Source organism: Paramisgurnus dabryanus, chromosome 24, assembly GCF_030506205.2.
Source record: "Paramisgurnus dabryanus chromosome 24, PD_genome_1.1, whole genome shotgun sequence".
NCBI lineage: Eukaryota > Metazoa > Chordata > Actinopteri > Cypriniformes > Cobitidae > Paramisgurnus > Paramisgurnus dabryanus.
The window spans coordinates 10,006,940-10,026,711 of record NC_133360.1 but is presented as its reverse complement, the minus strand read 5'-3'; the positions used below and the strand labels follow the sequence as shown (position 1 = coordinate 10,026,711).

Sequence of the window (19,772 nt, the reverse complement as noted above, 5' to 3'; positions counted from 1 at the left end):
ATCTATATATTTAGATTTGATATATTTTATATTATTAAACAAATATGCATACAATTTTTCTTAACTTTATACGTGTGTGCGTATTATACATAATAATTACACACAATAAATACACATATTATACAAAAACAAACTTTTATTTTGTATGCGATTAATCGTTATCTTTTGACAGCCATAATTTAAAGCATTTGTACAACTATTTTTTAAATGCATTATTTATTTATTTTATAAAAGGTTCTGCAAAAAAAAAAAAAAAGTTTGTACTGTTGTTGCTTGCATCAAAATTCTGCTTTCTTGTTTTGTGGTTGCAGTCATGACAGTTTACATTGAAACTTATTCATTTTATTGTTTACTTGTTGAGTTTGATGGTGTTGTTTAAACTGTTGTCACCAGACCTTCAGCAAAAGACAGAATGTTCAGTTCAACATCACTTTATTGTCTGATAGTTTTGTTTGTTTCTTTCTCCTGTTTCTTTCTCGCTGCTCCATGTTTTAGAAAGTTTGTGCAACGGTTCGGTTTTCATGTGTGCAAACGGTCGCTGCGTACCACTGGGAAGCGTGTGTAATCGCCATGACGACTGCGGCGATCGCTCGGACGAACGAAACTGCAATGTTAACGAATGTTTAAATCGGAAGGTCAGCGGCTGCTCGCAGGACTGTCAAGATCTACCTGTAGGATACAAGGTGCGTAAAAGTGATATTTTACAAATTTTTATTGTGTTTGTTTTGCTTCAAGTATTGAATTTTTAAAGTCCCTGTAAACCGGAAGTTGCGATTGTGCTGTATTTCCGAGTGAAACAGAATAGGTGTGTTCGAGTTCATGCAGCACTGCGCAGACCGATCAGCGACGTTTGCCGCTTGCAGTCGAGGGAGGAGTTGAAGACCTAGCCGTCAATTCGGACACCTGCTGCTTGCCGTAGTGACGTTTGCGCCGTGTTTCTTTTTCAGTCAGAAAGCCTTTATATTAAATATTTTAGTTGCTGTTTATACTGTATGCCCGAAAATAACTATAAACATAAGCCTAGATTATTAAAAAAACAATAGTTTCGTATTTCGCTTTTTTCCTTTTTATACAAAGCTCAAGTCGGACAAAATTTTGAGCCAGTCGCATGCACTGCTTCAAGTCAGCCGCCGATCGGTCTGCACAGCTCTGCATGAAGACGAACACACCTATTACAATGTGAGGAAAATAGTAGGCGTGGCTTGTGTTTTCCACTGTGCTTTGATTGGATATAGAAAAGTAGGCATTTCATTCAGAAATGGAACTGGCAACAGACTGACAGTTGGAGGGGGCGGAGTTAACGGAGTTAACAAATGGCGGAAGTACATTTTCATATTTTGATTGGAAGTTTTTTTTACAAAAATAATGACTTATGACCCTAACCCTAAGCCACACATTGCTTTCTATGAGTATACGCACACCAGCGCCAACAGGTGGCGCCTGTCCAAGCCGCCCAGCTACGACTCAGGAAGTTGCTCAAATCCCTGTCGCGCCACAGAGCGCCACTCACATAGTTTAACATTAAATAACATCATATTTGTCCCAAATCATTAACGATTAACATTGGCTGCTAACATACAGTATATTTTGCATTTTGAAGTAGACGTTTTCTGACGAAGCTCGTGCTATTTAATGTGCACTTCCGGTTTGCAATACCTCCGAGTTGTCCTAGACGCGACTCGACGCAGCGCGACGCTGAGCTGCGCGGCTGGTGTGCGACCCCCTTTAGTCTTTGCAAACCAACATTTAAAGTACCAATATATTGAAACGCTTTTACATTCCACAAACATTTACAGAACTTAGAGCCATATAAATAATAAACACGCTTACGAAAATTAACGTTTTTTTTTTTGTGATAAAAGTGTAGTTACCATGTTTTTTGTGTGTGTGAATTGATTGCTATTAGCAAAATGTCTCAGGTTATGAATGTAACCATTGTTCCCTGAGAAGGGAACGAGACGCTGCGTCGCCAAAGCTACACTATGGGAACGTTATGGGCTATGGGACACATAGCGTAGCTTTGTCGACGCAGCTCGAGTTCCCTCATAACGGAACCATGGTTTTACTACAGTAACCATGATTTAATCATGTTTTTTTAAACAACAATTTTCGTAAGGGCAGTTCATGCTTTTCAGTGTTAGCCGATGCTTTGATTTTATTTTACACTGTTTACCCATTCTACGCCCCATGTATAAACTCACGTGCGAACGCTCTGCAAAGGTATCTGGAACGTGAGAAACTCAAGCCATTGAGATATTGAACAGCAGGAGTGACATCAGAAGCTGACACTCACATACATTGTGTGTTTTTGCTGGGGGAAATGCGCGCACACGCAGTGAGTGGCAGATAGAGGCGATTCGTTTGGCAGATGTCTGGAATACTGGCCCCCGTCCTTTGACAGGCACGGTGACTTTTAAAAAAGACAGCCAAGGACACGGCAGAGCCAAACTTTTCCATATTTTTACTCTTTTAAACTTTGTACATTGTGTCGTTGCTTCATACGTAGCTTAGTTGGGGTTTAAGAGACTTAATGTTCAATACTAAAATCAATTAGACACTCGGATCAGAACAACCTTTTGGATTGCTGGATGAGAATTGAATTAAGCTGGATGATGAAACCCCGTGTTAGCTGCTTGGTAGCTAATTTGACGTTTGCAACATCGATACTTTTATCAAACTGAATTTAATACCGATATCTTGACCAAATCCCTTAAAGGTGTTTTTAATAATTAATAAACTTTTATATAAAGCTACAGTATATATAGAAATATGAGTTGTCTTATTTATGTTTCTGTACCACAATATTGATACGTGATACGTATATACTATTTTTATAGTATATTTAATATTTTTTGTCTTCCTTTCACCCATTTAATGTTTGTTATCTATTTTCATGCTTATATTTTTTCATCTAGTGCACTTGCTGGCCCGGGTTTCGTCTCAAAAACGACGGCAGGACCTGCATCGACGTCGACGAATGTACTGAAAGTTTCCCGTGCAGCCATCAGTGCATCAACACTTACGGATCGTTTCATTGCCTATGCGCCGACGGGTACCAGCGGACCGCCGGTAACCCGCAGAGCTGCAGGTCTCTCTCAGGTACCTCGGGTCTATTCAGTGGCACAGGTGCGAATAAGCTCCTGTGGACCCTTACAAAGATTTTGCCGTCACACTTCTACTGAAAAACATCATGCACGCACACCAAGTCCCATTTTGGCTTAAATTGAGAGAAAAAGCAACAGGATGCTGTTGACAATTAGTTCGGCAGCTAGAGGTGCGCTCTGATTGGCTGCGAGAAGATCCGGGTGTGACATATGGCATCTGTCTCGAGTTATTTATAAAAGAGGCAAAACAAAGGCGCATGTACACATCTAGAGCATTTTTACAAACATCACTGACATGCAAATAAGTCAACAACATCAAATGATAATTGAAAAGTATTACCATGTTTTTTAGGCATATCATGGTAACTAAAATAGTAATTAATTAGTACCATGGTATACAGTATATCAACATACAGTGTTATTACGTTTGCATTTTGTAAGTTAATGTGACATATACCCTGTGAATATCAAGGTGGTACAGTATTACCATGAATTTTATTGAAAATAATTTTTTGATTTCATATTTCATAAAAGTCATATTCTTTGTAATACCATGTTTTGGCTATATAAATTACCACGGTTGAAAAAAACATGATATATGAATGTAGTATAAAAATCATACTTTTTCATTTTATACTATTCTGCACCATCGTACCCACTATGTAAGGGTCTCTCTCTCTCTCGCTCTAGCTCAAAGCTGTGCCCACACAGGCTCACATGCACGTCACAAGCCCTATTTGTGTATGACTGACATATCTAAGTCCTGATTTTGACAGAAAGTGGACGCACAGCTGTTGGCAACTCGCGAGAAATCGATTTCAAGTCGTAAAACTGAAGTTACAGGCAGAATAATCCATAATGCAACGCAGACCCGATTTTAAAGGCTTTGAAACCTATTTAATATCCAAATACATCTGTTTAACCAAATCATTTTTAGCCTTTGGTACTATTTTGTTTACTTAAAGTCATAAAGCATTAAAATAAGGCAATGGTTAAGGATAACAGAGGTTTGTGATGAAATTTGTGGTTGGAAATGGAAACTAACTGCTTCCTAGTAGTATAAAAACATTTGTAATATCAAAATATTTGTTTTTTAAGTCAATATTTGTTATTACACATCTACTTGGGGTGCTCAAAAGTTTGAATGCGGCTCGCGCCATGGCATATCCATATCCTTGTCTCCTGCTAGCAGAGGTGTAAAAAGTACTCGAAAATTTTACAAATGTTACGGATCAACGTTGGATCCTGATGTCGAATCAACGTTGGATTTTGACGTCGGATCAACTTTGGATTTTGACGTCGGATCAACGTTGGATTTTGACGTCGGATCAACGTTGGATTTTGACGTCGGATCAACGTTGGATTTTGACGTCGGATCAACGTTGGATCCTGACCTCAAATCAGCGTTGGATTTTGACGTCGGCTTAACGTTGGATTTTGACGTTGGCTCAATGTTGGATCCTGACCTCAAATAAACGTTGGATCCTGATGTCAGATAAACGTTGGATCCTGATGTCGGATCAAGGTTGGATCTTGATGTCGGATCAACATTCTATTTTGATGTCGGCTCAAAGTTGGATCAAAGTTGGATCCTGGCGTCGGATATACATTGGATTTTGACGTCGGCACAACATTGGTTCCTGACCTCAAATCAACTTAGATTTTGACGTCGGCTCAACGTTGGATCCTGACCTCAAATAAACGTTGGATCCTGACGTCAGATCAACGTTGGATTGTGACGTTGCAGCAACGTTGGATTGTGACGTCGCAGCAACATTGGATTGTGACGTAGGATCAACGTTGGATGGTGATGTCTGATTAACATTGGATCTTGATGTCGGAACAACGTTGGATCTTGACGTCGGATCAACGTTGGATTTTGACGTCGCATCAACGTTGGCTTTTGAGGTCGGATCAACGTTGGATCTTGACGTCGGATCAACGTTGGATTTTGACGTTGGCTCAACTTTGGATCCTGACATCAAATCAATGTTAGTTTTTGAAGTCAAAAAACGTTGGATCTTGGATTGTGACGTCGGATCAACATTGGGTCTTAACGTCGGATCAATGTTGGACCTTGACGTCGGATCAATGTTAGATTTTGACGTCAAATCAATGTTTGATTTTGACGTCAAATCAATGTTGGATCCTGACGTCGGATCAACGTTGGATTTTGACGTCAAAGCAACGTTAAATTTTGACGTCGGATCATCGTTGGATCCTGACGTCGAATCAATGTTGGATTTTGACGTCGAATAAACGTTGGATCCTGATGTTGGATCAACGTTGGATTTTGACATCAGGCCAATGTTGGATTTTCACGTCAATACCCAATGTTGGGCAGATGTCAAGGTGAATTAAGAGCAGAGACTCCCTGGTGTGTGAAACATTTCCTTTTCTTGTCGGTTTCAAAGAAGCCAAAAAATCGTCATCATCAGATGAACTGTTGGCCAATTTCTTCGAATATTCCAAAGGCTCCAGACTAAATAACATTTAAATTAAACTGGCCATCAGCGCATTTCAATTGGTTTGGTGAAAGGAAGTGAAAATAGAATGAAGTGATCTCTAAAAAAAGTACATTTTGTCTGTAAATACAATTGTAAGGAGTAAAAAGTAATGTAATGTAATTAAGTAAAAGTTGATTTTTAATTGTACTCAAGTAAAGTAAAAATCCCTAAAAATAATACTTAAGTACAGTAATCAAGTAAAATTACTCAAGTAGTTTACACCTCTGCCTGCTAGTAACTTCTCCACAACAGTTTTCAATGTTTTAATTACAAATGCTTTTGTTTTACAGCAGAGGAGCCATTTCTTATTCTCGCGGACCATCATGAGATCAGAAAGATCAGTCTGGATGGGTCAAACTACACCCTTCTGAAACAGGTACATGCGACTTTATATCACTTATTTTAATATATTCATCATTTTAATCATCGGTTTCTCAAGTTTTTTTGCGCTGCTTCTGTATTCCCTTGTAACTTCATACTTTTTTAGATATCAAAAATGCACACCCTCAGAGCAGATGGAGATTAATAAAGTCATAATTTCGGAAGTCTCTAAGGGTAACACAATATCAAGAACCACCTGCTCTACAAGTAAAGATGTGCAATGTGTACTTTATCGTTGTACTTTTAAATAACACTGAAATAAACCAAACCAAGATTTATGCTGCATTATTTTAGGATATTTCCCACTTTAAATCTAGAAATAAAGTCTGGATTAAATAACTTAAGTATTAAGTATTTTGTAACAGTAAAACATTTCATTTGTTTATTGAATCTGTTTACTTCCGGGTTGAGGTGAAAAAATCCTAAATACACAGCATTAGCTATAGACACTGTTTACAGCCTCTCTCTGTCTCATACTCTGTAAGTGTTGCTCGTTTATTTTATTGCTTTGAAATATAAGCGTATAATTAGTCATTATTAATGAATCCATGGTCTTTAAGCAAGTCTTTAAAGCCATTCTGCTCATATGGTTCTTTATGAGCAATAAGATTTTAAGGAGCTGACAAATAAGAAACCCATCTTAAGAGATTGAACGGCTCGCCATTTAAAGAGCAGTTAAAAAGGCACGCTTGGCTTGATTCATCAGTCAGGGACTTCATCAGTTTGATTCGAAAGGTCTGGTCCGGCAAATTAGATCAGAGCGCATCGGGGGGTTTCGACTGCAGCAGAGAGAGAGAGATGGAGAGACATAGACAGAGAGAAGGATATGAGAGACCCCTACTGAGAAAGTGATTGGCTCAGGTCTTGGCAATGCATGATGGGAAGTTTCTGTCAGACCCTGTGTGTCTCACACTTATTTCGAACAGGAAATAAATCTGAAAATAGTCAAATGAAATGGCTTGCAGAGGCAGAGAGAAAATGAAAGCTGTGGGAAGTGCCTGTAATGAGTCGACTATACGACAATGTTTTTTTATGATCCGATTTGATACTCGATATTACATCATTTTAAGTAAAAAGTCATACATTTCCATGTTTTAATGTAAAAAAGCACCAATGACTTCCATTGTAATAATCTTTACTACTATGCAAGTCAATGGTGCCCCAGATCTGCTTGTTTTTTTTTCCATGTGTGTTCAGCAGATCAAGGCAATTTTTGCAAGTTTATTTAAGTCTCTCTCTCTCTCTCTCTCTCTCTCTCTCTCTCTCGCTCTCTCTCTCTCTCTCTCTCTTTCCAGGGACTCAGTAATGTCATCTCTCTAGACTTTGACTACAGGAAGGAGTTGATCTATTGGATTGACACCAGCAGGCCCAGCGGACGCAGAATAAACCGCATGCGTCTCAATGGAAGTGACCTTAAGGTACGCCGGGGAGCCTATGTGCATGCGTGTTTATGATAAATTACATTTGAAATCCGCCAGATTGACGTATGCAAATATTTCTTGCCCCTGGGTAAATTTGATTCCCCTCACCTGTTGCCGTTTTCATTGTGTAAGTGATGGACTCCACTGGGAAATGAACATATTCATAACAATCCAACACAGAAATGAAAGCTATTCTGAAGTGAATCGACAATCTTGCGTGTGAATCGAGCCAGGCTTGCATTGATAGATGAGAACTGCAATGTGTGTGTTTATTTTTGCGTGTAGAAGTTTGATTATACTTGGGAAGGACTTAATTGTTCGTGCAAATATAGTGAAACTATTTTTATACACTGCAAAAAAATATTTTCAAGAAAAAATGTTCTTAGTATTTTTGTCTTGTCTTCAGTAAAAACATCTAAAAATTCTTAAATTAAGATGCTGTTCTTGATGAGCAAAACGACCCAAGAAAATAAGTCTAGTTTTTAGACCTAAAATATCAAATTTGAGTGATTTTGTGCATAAAACAAGCAAAAAAATTACAAAATTTTCTTGATTTTTTCTTGAATTTAGTGTTAAAGAAAAATGTTCAAGATTTTTTTGCTTACCGCATTGGCAGATTTTTTGGCTTGTTTTATGCACAAAATCACTTAAATTTGGTATTTTTGGTCTAAACACTAGACTTATTTTCTTGGATCGTTTTGCTCATCAAGAAAAAGCATCTTAATTTAAGAATTTTTATATATTTTTACTGAAAATAAGACAAAAATACTAAGATTTTTTTCTTGAAAATAATTTTTTTTGCAGTGTATGCTCTTTAAAAAAATGCATCTTAATTTAAGAATTTTTAGATATTTGTACAAAAAAACAAGACAAAAATACTAAGTAAGAAAGTCTTTTTTTGCAGTGCATGCACCTGTTAATCAAAATAGGGCTGAAAAATGTGTGCACTAAAATTGCAGCCCACAAATAAATTAAATGCATTATTTAAAAAATAAAAAACGGCTTGTGTAGATTAAAGACAGGATGTGCCAAGAGAATAAATGTGTGGTGTGTGTGTGAGAGAGAGACAGAGAGACTATTTATCTACATAACTCTCTTAGGCAATGCCCTTGTGTATACTACTTAGGGCAGAAAACAGGCATAGTGTGCCAGCCTTGCCCTGCTGGGCAGCCAGAGCTCATTATGTTTAATATCGAGCCATAATGGCTCATTACGTTTGATTGAACTCTGGATCTTAAACTGATTTATGATGTTCTGCTTTGAGGAGAGAGAGAGAACTTCTATAAAAGGCTAAGAAACTTCAGAATTGACACTTGATGTTGAAGAGTTTCATAAAGACAAAATGCATCGACACTAAGATAATGGGAGATTTTGATAGCGCAGTAACAGAGAACGGAAAAATGAAAATAAAGGTTGAAGAAAGAGTTTGGTGTTTAAAGTGGGAATGGTATTACTGAAGAGTCTTCAATTTTAAGAAGGATACTTCACTTTGAACGCCTCGGATCGAGATGATTTATAATAAACTTATTTTCATGAAAAACACAAATGAGCCACATGCTGCCAATATTTCGGGGTTTTAGGTTAAGGTGCTATTGCGCAGTTGTTCAGGCCAGTATAAATCTTTCAGATGAAGCTTTTCGGCATGTGCATCGTTCAATGATGGGTATGCAACAACTAGAAATGTACAATATCAAAACATTACAATTAGGAGTACATACAGTGTACCCGATAAATGCAAAATCCAAAAACATCAATAAAAAACCTTTGCTGCCTATAGGACAGACACATCTGAGGCAAAATATGTTTTAGTATTCATCTCTGGTTACGTGTGAGAGCTTGTAAATTATTACTTGTTCTATTAAAAGCACTAGGCAGGGTGCAGGAGTGAAAATGATTTAATGCAACAGTTTACCTGACAGCTGGAGAGCGTTTTGTTTATGCAAAAAAAAGCAATTTCTGTTATCAGTATAAGCTACAAAATGTTGAGAAATACCTGTTTTTGTCTATATCATTTTTGGTGTTATTTCTTGTGGCTTTAAGACATTCTGAAGCACCGTTATTGAGCAATAATGAATAATTTATGATATTTATATTTTAATAATTTCCTTTTTTTATACACTGACTCCCCAGTTTTGTTTAAAGGCCACTCCGATTGTGTTCGAAATGGTTTAATCTTGTTATTTTAAAGGTGCATTGTGTAACTTTTAGAAGGATCTCTTGACAGAAATACAAAATAAACGGTGTAGTTTTAATAACCTTTTGTATGAGCCGTTTTTATCTAAAAGAAAAGTTTTAGGTTTGTATGAGAGAGTTTTTCAGGCAATTTGGAAAAGGTGTATTTCCAGCCTGATCTCACAAGAAATCGTACATATTTTACGAGTTGGCTAATTCATACGAAGTTAACCGTGCAAAATCGTACGATTCTCATGAAAAACCAACAACTACAACAACAACAATGAAATCGAACACCTAACCCCGCACCTAACCACAACGTCACAGGGTTCAAGGCAAATCGTAACAAAACTTACAAATGTGGTCATATGAATTAATACGAATTAGCCAACTTGTAAAATATGTACGAATTCTCGCGAGAAAGCGTTGGTGCAAAACTGCAACAAAATCAGTTTATTATAAACTTAAGTATATTCGTATTCGCTTTCAGTCGCATATTATCGGTTAATGGAAACACAGTCATTTCGCAGTCGACATTTAAAAAGTAACGCTAAAGTTTTGCGCAAATATACTGATGTATAGAGTGCGTTTTTGTCACTACTTTGTCCCAGATGATGACGTGTTTGTCCTGTGGATGCAACTATAGCTCCTCTTTGCGTTTCGAAAGGGAGGGGTGAGCTCTGGAATGAGCTATTGGTTGCGATTCACAGTCTCACCTCTAGATGCCGCTAACTCATCCGTAGCTATTAAGCGACCACTTGTATATTTTTAAGAAACTACAAAATCCCATGCAGAGCTGCGTCTGACTCCCGCTATTTTAAACTAGTATGCCTGAAATCATTTGTTCCCAATGGTCCGATTGCGAATCCTTCCTTGTGAGTAACCGGCCCAAATAAAACAGCCACACACGACAGCATTACCCTAACCCTCCTGGCTGTTTTCTCAGGTGGTTCACAGGACGTCGGTCCCCAGCGCTCTGGCTGTCGACTGGATCGGGAAGAACTTGTACTGGTGTGATGGAGAGAGGAAGACTCTGGAGGTGGCGAAAGCTAATGGACTCTACCCAACTATACTGCTCAAGTCTGGATTGAGAAATCCAACTGCTTTGGCTCTGGACACACAAACAGGGTAAATGGAAGAGAGATGATCTTTCAGAAATGTAATTTTTAGACGTGAAGGAATCACCTAAGGCATTTAATAATTAATTTGCTTTATTTAAGCACACATGTATTCCATGATGTCTTAGATACGTGTTTTGGATCGACTGCTGTGAGCAGCCTCACATCGGACGAATCGGGATGGACGGCAGCAGAAAACGCATCATCATTGATACAGAAATACACAGCCCATCAGCTCTCACCATTGACCACATCAATAGAAGAATCTATTGGTCTGATGAGAATCATATCTTATTTTCTGATATGGATGGTACAAAAAGACACAAAGGTATGGTTTATTTTTTATTAATAAATCAAACCCATATTGACATTGTCAGTGCTATGCTGAACTTATTTTTACAATATTGAATCAAAATGTACTAAATATATCAGAATTAAAAAAATGTATTATCAAATGTATTATCAAATGTTGACAAACATGTAGATGTTTTATTATAGAGCAGTTGATCAAGTGAATTGCTGTGACTGTGATCAATGATCAGATTACAATCACGAGGACGCCCATCTTTGACTTGAGGTTGTGGTTTAAACAGCCCAGTGTTTAAAATTCTCCTCTAAAATTCTCTCCAGTCCCTATAAAGGACATAGGTGGAGTAACTGGTCTCACGCTATTTGAGGATTTCATCTACTGGAGTGACCAGAAATCCAAAACGCTCAGCCGATCTCACAAGCTGTCTGGTGGCCGGCGAACAGAGCTCCTCAACTCCTGGCAAACCATTCGAGATATTAAAGTCTACCATCCTCTCAGACAACCTGACGGTATTGTAACAAAGATGTCTGCTTTGATACAACTGCATAGATTTGTCAGCTTGGCTAAGTCAGCTTGAATTAGTCAGTTTGAATAAGTCATTTTGAATTAGTAATCCTGGAAAAGTCAGCTTGGATAAGTCCATTTGAAATAGTCATTTGGAGAAGTCAGCTTGGATAAGTCAGCCTGAATAAGTTAGTTTGAGTAAGTCAGCTTGGATTCGTCTCAGCTTGAGTAAATCAGCTTGGATTTGTCAGCCATTGGATAAGTCAGTTAGAATAAATCAGCTTGAATCAGTCAGGTTGAGTGTTAGTCAGTTGGAGAAGTCAGCTTGGACAAGTCAGCCTGGATAAGTTAGTTTGAATAAATCAGCTTGAGTCAATTAGCTTGGATTAGTCAGCTTGGATAAGTCAGTTAGAATAAATCAGCTTAGATAAGTCAGTTTGAGTTAGTCAACTTAGAGAAGTCAGCCCGGATAAGTTTGTTTGAATAAGTCAGCACAAGTAAATCAGCTTGAAGAAGTAATTTTTAATTAGTAAGTCAGGAACAGTCATCTTAAATAAATGTGACCAGTCACGGAAAGTAGGGACACAAGTCGGATCTGGGCATTTTGAGTTATTCACAGATTCTGAAAGTGCAGTTTCTAAGCTTTCCAACGATGTGTAACACATGGAAATCTGATAAGATTTGGAGAAGTTGTGGCCATTTGAATATAGGAACTCAGAAATACTCAAACCGAGAAAATCGAGACGAAAGGGACTCTTCTTTTCAGCTGGGGGAGACAATAGGGCTCATTTACATCTCATTTAGCTAAGCCATGCCCCCTGTAAAACCCTTTTTGAGATGTTCTAGCATCATATGTAGTATTTTATGACCAAATGACAACCCGCAAAAATAAACATGACTCTTTTACCTTTGTGGGGATCACAAGTCGAATCCAGTCTGTTTCAGATTATCCATTGACCATATTTGTCCACAAATGCGTATAATCCGTGAAATATAGATTGTTTACATCAGATTTCGCATGAATGTCTGGTAATACAATATAATATATAATCTGAAGACTATTTAAATCGTAACATGTAAGGGTATATGAGCTTACACTCCGTTAAACACATGAACCCGCCTTCAAAGTTTGTATTTAAAATAGGGAAGTAGTATAATAGATCATCCAAACAGCGCCGTCGAAAACGTGACATCCTTTAGAGAGGTTACCAATGGCTCGCTCGTTCCTCCATCAGCCAATGACTTCATGGAAAATATTGATAGACAAAACATGTAGCCAATTATATGAAGAATACAACTATATCTGTGTAACTTCTGTGTGTTTGGACTCATGCTGCGCTGCAAGAACTGACATACAGATGACGTCAAAGTACCGCGAGAGCGAGTCGAAATTAAACTACTCCGTAAGATTTCTTGAAGAGCTCTCGCGGTACTTTGACGTCTTCCGACTGCGGCGCCGCATAAAGTCAGTGACGCGGCTGACGTACGATGCGGCTGACTGTTATTTGTTCCGCCCCAGCTTCTTTTATTTTTCTTTTGTTTTGTGCGCCCGAGCTTTACAGTCTGGGGAGACGCAGGCTATAAGTTTGAAAAAAAAAAAAAAAACTTAGCAAATATATCTGAGGAACAGGGCAGCGCGTCACTACAGTCACGTGACTTCACGCTCGAGCCGGAAGAGAAGACAATGCTGAATAAAGTCGTAATTCTGCTATTTTTGGACCAAACTGTATTTTCGATGCATCAACACAATCTTACTGACCCACTGATGTCACATGGACTACTTTGATGATGTTTTTATTAAATTTCTGGACATGGAAACCATACATAGATTTTCAATGAAGGGGAAAGCTCTCGGACTAAATCTAACGATAAAACATCTTAAACTGTGTTCCGAAGATGAACGGAGGTCTTCCGAGTTTAGAACGACATAAGGGTGAGTCATTAATTACATTATTTTCATTTTTGGGCGAACTATCCTTATTTAGTAGTCACGCTGTTCCCTTTGGGGGCGGAGGCGAAAACACAAGCTTATACAGTATGTAAATATACACACAGACAATGACGCCCCCCGCTGCACGCTAGAATCTCCGGAAAAACAAGCCTATTTTAACCGCAAAATGTACGCTTTTAAATATACATAAACTGCTATCTCAAACATGGAGAGGCTTCTTCGTGATCTCAACTAACAGATTCTGCAATAAAACGAAAATCACAAATTTCGAAAAAAAAACTTTGTTTCTCATTTTCTCGAAACTTGTGCTGCCGACTTGAGTCCCTGGTTTCCGTGACGGGTCACAAATCAGTGTGAAATAGTCAGTTGGAGAAGTAAGCTTGGATAAGTCAGCCTGGATAAGTTAGTTGGAATAATTCAACTTGAGTAAATCAGCTTGGATTAGTCTCAGTTTGAGTAAATCATCTTGGATTAGTCATCTTGGATGAGTCAATTTGGGTGAGTCAACTTGGAGAAGTCAGCTTGGAGAAGTCAGCCTGGATACGTTTGTTTGAATAAGTCAGCATAAGTAAATCAGCTTGAATAAATCAGCTTGAATAAGTCATTTTTAATTAGTAAGCCTGGAACAGTCAGCTTGGATAAATTAGTTGGAGAAGTCAGCCTGGATAAGTTAGTTTCAATAAATCAGCTTGAGTAAATTAGCTTGGATTAGTCAGCTTGGATAAATCAGTTAGAATGTTTCAGCTTAGATAAGTCAGTTTGAGTTAGTCAACTTAGAGAAGTCAGCCCGGATAAGTTTGTTTGAATAAGTCAGCATAAGAAAATCAGCTTGAAGAAGTAATTTTTAATTAGTAAGTCAGGAATAGTCATCTTAGATAAGTCAGTGTGAAATAGTCAGTTGGAGAAGTCAGCTTGGACAAGTCAGCCTGGATAAGTTAGTTTGAATAAGTCAGCTTGAGTACATCAGCTTGGATTTTTCATCTTGGATAAATCAATTTGATTTAGTCAACTTGGAGAAGTCAGCATAGGTAAATCAGCTTGAAGAAGCCAGTCTGGATATGTTTGTTTAAATAAATCAGCTTGGATTAATCAGCTTGGATTATTCTTATAATGACATGTATAGTCAGTATCACGTTTCAAAGGTTTGTCTCCAGCTTGTTTTGTATTATTTGTTGTCTGTCTATAGTGCCAAAGCACCACTGTCAGGTGACTAATGGAGGTTGCAGTCACCTATGCCTTCTATCTCCTGGTGGGGGTTACAAGTGTGCCTGCCCTACACACTTTTATTTGGCAAACGACAATAAGACATGCCTGTCGAACTGCACAGCCAGCCAGGTACCACTTAAAATTTCCGTCATATCTCATTGTGCCTACTGCTGGTGAGTTTGTATCTGTGTACTTACTGTATAGATAAGTCATGTCATTCCCATCTGTGTCGGTTTGCAGTTCCGCTGTGGTACGGATGAGTGTATTCCATTCTGGTGGAAATGTGACACTGTGGACGACTGTGGAGATGGATCCGATGAGCCAGCAGATTGTCGTGAGTAACACCAAACATGTCGCTAGTTAGTCAATGAAACTACAATCCTGATATTTGACTGCAAAATATTTAGCTCCTGTTAGCTCCTCGTGTGCCGCCTACTGAGACAGAAGTTTAAGAGTTATAGACTTGCTTCAGATGTGGAAGATGATCCCAAACTTTGCATTTTTATTATGCCGCTTCTAAAAAACGAAAACTTATAAAGGCAATTCAAATACACATGATCCATTTATCTTATGAATGGAAGACAGGGAAAACTTTATATCACAAAGTACTCCTGTAATTTGCCTCCATGGTTCATTGAAAGATAATTTAAAAAAAATTATCTGTCACCAAGGTTGTATTCATGTGACTCTTGGCTTGCATTGAATATGCCAGCGTATGCGTCATTTTTAAGGTGTTAGCTGTTATTTGATTGAGAGGTAAATGGCCCAATTTACTAAAAAGGACTGCAAATCTGTGGCAGGGTAGTTTTATACCTTAACTAGCAGTTTTAGAGCACATTGAGAGGCTATAAAGATGTCAGTGACTGAAAAAAGTTTGCCTACTTTTCTTTTTTCTTGATTCTCTGTCTGTCTGTTGCTGTTCATGTCTGTCGTTAATTTGTTCATTCATTCTTGTCTGCCTTTGTAATAAATAGCGGAGTTTAAATGTCAACCCGGAAGGTTTCAGTGTGGGACGGGTTTGTGCGCTCTACCTCCTTTCATCTGTGATGGAGAAAACGATTGCGGTGACAACTCGGACGAAGCCAACTGTGGTAATTATGGATTGATTGATGGATGCATAGACAGATGACAGATTCAGTTACTGGAGAGAAGCCATATTGCTGTATGATCAGTTTGGTTTGCGTTTGTTTTTAGACTCGTATATCTGCCTTTCCGGTCAGTTTAAGTGCACGCAAAGGCAAAAGTGCATTCCTGTGAACCTGCGATGTAACGGACAAGACGACTGCGGCGACGGTGAAGACGAAACGGATTGCCGTAAGAGACCCTGGACCTTTTGCAAAATTCATTCATCTGATTACATTTTTCGTACACTGTTTAAAATGTAAACAATTATACATTTACAGTTATTGTTGTGATATACACTGTAAAAAGTGAAAATTGGATTAACTTAAAAAAATAACTTAAATTGGTAAAATTTCATTTTGACAAAAACTTAAAATTTTTAAATGTTACCAATTAAAGTAATTTGATTAAGTAGATCCAACTTTAAATTTTAGTCACTACACTGTAAAAAGTTGGATAACTTCACCAGATTATTTAAAGAGATGCGATGTCTTTCGCAAGGTGAAATGCTACAGTAACAACATAAACAAACGGCTTTCATGGAAGAAACGTAACTTCCAGTAAACTTAGCAAAGAAACAATAACAACATAGTCCTTTTAGAGTAGTTTATTTCTGATAACAAACAAAATAAACAAGAAGTAGATTACCTTAGTTCATATATCATAGCTAAATCTTATGAAAAATGACACCGAGCTAACATTACTGTGTAATGTGTATAAACTATATAATGTATACAATCTTACCTACAGATCGGCGTCCAAACCTCCCTTCACACTCCCTTCCCCCAATGTCCCCAAAACTTTTGTTATTTTCGACGAGGTATTTCTTCCAAAGTTCATTTTAGCCACTAGCCAGACCATAAAACAAACAGAAAGTGGACAACCTCGACAACGCACATGCGTCTGATGAAACCGTCTTTAGTGTAAGGGGCCGTTCACATGTCGCGCCTAAAAACGTGTGGAAAACGCTAGGCACATCGCTTTCTCCTTCTTTCCAAACCGCTTCAGCAGTTGCGCTCCTATGGCGTCTGTTGTTGCTAAGCAACCATCAGCTGTGATCTTTTTCAGCGAGTGATAATGCTTAGGAAATCCCTGGACGGCAATTAAAAGCTGCTTTCTACTGAGGTTTCAAAGTAACTGAAAAGGCGAGGAAGCTGATTGGTTGGTTCTTGTCACATGACCTGCGGTGTGCTTGTGGGGTTTTAAAAAAGTTGAGATGTTTTTAACTTGATGCAATGCCTGGAAAAAGCCCTCGTATCGTGCGTCCTTCGCGACTGCGGCGCTTCCATTATGAGCGGGCATACATTTGAAATAACGAACTTGAGAGCACAAAAGACGCAATATGTAAATGGCCCCTAACACTGGCAACGGCATCCAAAATAATTTTTCTTTTGAAAAAAAATGCTCTGGATATTCTGCGATCTGACGAATATTGCAGGTGCGCACATTGCAACGGTGTAGCCCTAGTTTAAAATTAAATACATTTTCAATTATAAAGTTTTGATATTGTAGGTAAGATGACTAATTTTAGTGGCTCAAATTGACAACGAAGAAATCCAATCTCGTCTGCTTTTTCACCGCTATGAATGCAATTCGTGAAAAGCGATTGGTTTAAAATGATTGATTTTAAATTAGATTGGAGTGCTATGCTATCTAGAGTCTTTAATACTGGCAAAACTTTTTAATTTTCTCCGCCTCTCAAGTGTAGCCCATATCAATCCATCTTCAGTCGATCTTTAAAATCTCAGCTTCTGTTAAACAAGATTGCTCTCCGTGAAAAGTGCAGAAAGAAACAGGTGGCGAAAAAAAGAAATAGAAATCACTTTCCATATGACTGCCGGTTGTCTTTATTGGCGAGTGAAGGTCGACGTCAGCCAGATTCAACACATAAAGTTTGAACCGGCTGATGAGAAAAGAACCAACCACTGTGGTCGACGCTGCAGAAAGATTTTGCTTTAGGCAAAATCGCTCGGGGGCGAATTCAGGACACCAACGGTAATATAAATAGAGAGAAATGAACCGGAACAATGAAAGTGAGGGTCGACATCTTAACCAAAGAGCAAAGATCTGCCTAGTGTCACCTTCAGAAATAAGACTGGTGAAATGATTACTTTTTGCGTTTGCAATAAAAAAAAAATTCTCATTCATACATGAGTCTTAGGTGCTAGTACACTTTTTAGAAAAAAGGTGCAAACGTTGTCACTTAGTCAATACCTAATATGTTCCATTTAAGCTCCTAGTGACAACTTTTGTACCTTCTTGCACCTTATTTCTGAGAGTGTACAGAAGTAGGGGACAACCAGAAGTTAGTACACTTGCTCATGTAAGTACACTCAATTTAAAGCCACAGCAGGGACCTAAATTCTCACTCCTTGAGTCGAGTATCTCCTTGGGCTTTAAAAAAAACACCCCACCCTGGTGGGGAACCGAAGAAGAACGGTTCTCGATCTTTTCCAAAAGAGATTAAAAGAGGAAAACCAAAAGTTTGAAGTAAAAAGGAGGGGATATTAAATAGCGCAGCATGCAGCCAAACCCAGAGGGTCCCCAGATCTCTAATAGGCTTTTGAGGGGGTCTAACTAGGTTTTGGATCAAGGAGAACTTACAGTAACTCACCCCCGGGCACTGATTAGCCAAAGAGTGGGATGGTTTAAAAGGGCTAATCTTGTATGGAGTGCTGAATTGGTGAGACTGGCTTAAGACCCCTATAGGAGGGGAGCGCTGTGGGTCAGGACAGCTGTGTCGCCGAGGTCAAGGCTTAGCTGAGCTTTGGATACAGCAGCTTGAATATGGTTTTCTGGTTCTAATCTAGACCACTAGGGCTTGGCCTTGACCTTGTTTTTCTGACTTTGTCATGAATTTAGCTAAAATGTATTAAAGTGGTGAGTCCCAAATATATTGTCATGGAATGCCTTGTTTATATTTCATTCCAAAATGAAAAAGAAACAGAGTTAACAGTCTTTTTTTTGTAATTTACTGTTTTCAACATGAAATCATCATACAGTACGTAAAAATATAACCTTAAAATCTTTAAAGGATTAGTCAATTTTCTTAAAAAAAAAAAAAATCAAGATAATTTACTCACCACCATGTTATCCAAAATGTTGATGTCTTTCTTTGTTCAGTAAAGAAGAAATAATGTTTTTTGAGGAAAAGATTCCAGGATTTTTCTTATTTTAATGGACTTTAATGGACCCCAACACTTAACAGTTTTAATGCAGTTTAAATTGCAGTTTCAAAGGACTCTAAACGATCCCAAATGAGGCATAAGGGTCGCAAATGTGTGTTTCATATATGTAACACGTGACTTTTCCACAGCATTACGCAATTACAGCTGGCGCGTCACACGAACGGAGGAGAAGACGAAAAGTTGTGGTTTAAAAGTGCATTTTTTTTTTTCTTGCCAAAAATGACAATCATTTCGCTAGATAAGACCATTATGTATTGTTTGGGATCGTTTAGAGTCCTTTAAAACTGCAATTTTAAACTGCATTAAAACTGTTAAGTGTTGGGGTCCATTAAAGTCCATTAAAATTAGAAAAATCCTGGAATGTTTTCCTTAATAAAACATAATTTCTTCTCGACTGAACAAAGAAAGACATCAACATTTTGGATGACATGGTGGTGAGTAAATTATCTGGATTTTTTTTTTTTATTATTGACTAATCCTTTAACTCTTTCACCGCCAGCGTTTTAAAAAAAAGTTGCCAGCCAGCGCCAGCGTTTTTCATGATTTTCACCAAAGTTTAATGCCTTCCAGAAAATGTTCTTCTTTAAATAAATAAACATACAATATACCAAATGAAAGAACAGACCCTCTGCTTTCAAACAAAAAAAAACGTTTCCTCCTACCTTTAGTGGTTCTTTTGCAATCAGCTTTTGAATATGGGTAGGTTTTTGCAAAAACACCATATTTTGAGCAAAAAGCAGAGATAATTCCATTTTTGTGACGGACTTTTCATAGAGATCCCATTCAGA

At 38.0% G+C, this 19,772-nt stretch overlaps 1 protein-coding gene across 6 annotated transcripts in view; it reads left to right on the top strand.

Annotated features, from left to right (window-relative positions):
* Positions 1 to 19,772, top strand: part of lrp1ba (low density lipoprotein receptor-related protein 1Ba) — a 304,606-nt gene that overhangs the window by 219,577 nt on the left and 65,257 nt on the right. For all 6 annotated transcript variants that reach the window (XM_065244654.2, XM_065244653.2, XM_073813477.1 and 3 more), the window contains 11 exons: positions 496 to 683; positions 2,916 to 3,099; positions 5,902 to 5,987; positions 7,288 to 7,410; positions 10,532 to 10,713; positions 10,832 to 11,031; positions 11,334 to 11,522; positions 14,655 to 14,803; positions 14,915 to 15,008; positions 15,649 to 15,765; positions 15,869 to 15,988. In XM_065244654.2, coding sequence (XP_065100726.1) covers positions 496 to 683; positions 2,916 to 3,099; positions 5,902 to 5,987; positions 7,288 to 7,410; positions 10,532 to 10,713; positions 10,832 to 11,031; positions 11,334 to 11,522; positions 14,655 to 14,803; positions 14,915 to 15,008; positions 15,649 to 15,765; positions 15,869 to 15,988 — 1,632 coding nt within the window. The remainder of the gene's footprint in view (positions 1 to 495; positions 684 to 2,915; positions 3,100 to 5,901; positions 5,988 to 7,287; positions 7,411 to 10,531; positions 10,714 to 10,831; positions 11,032 to 11,333; positions 11,523 to 14,654; positions 14,804 to 14,914; positions 15,009 to 15,648; positions 15,766 to 15,868; positions 15,989 to 19,772) is intronic.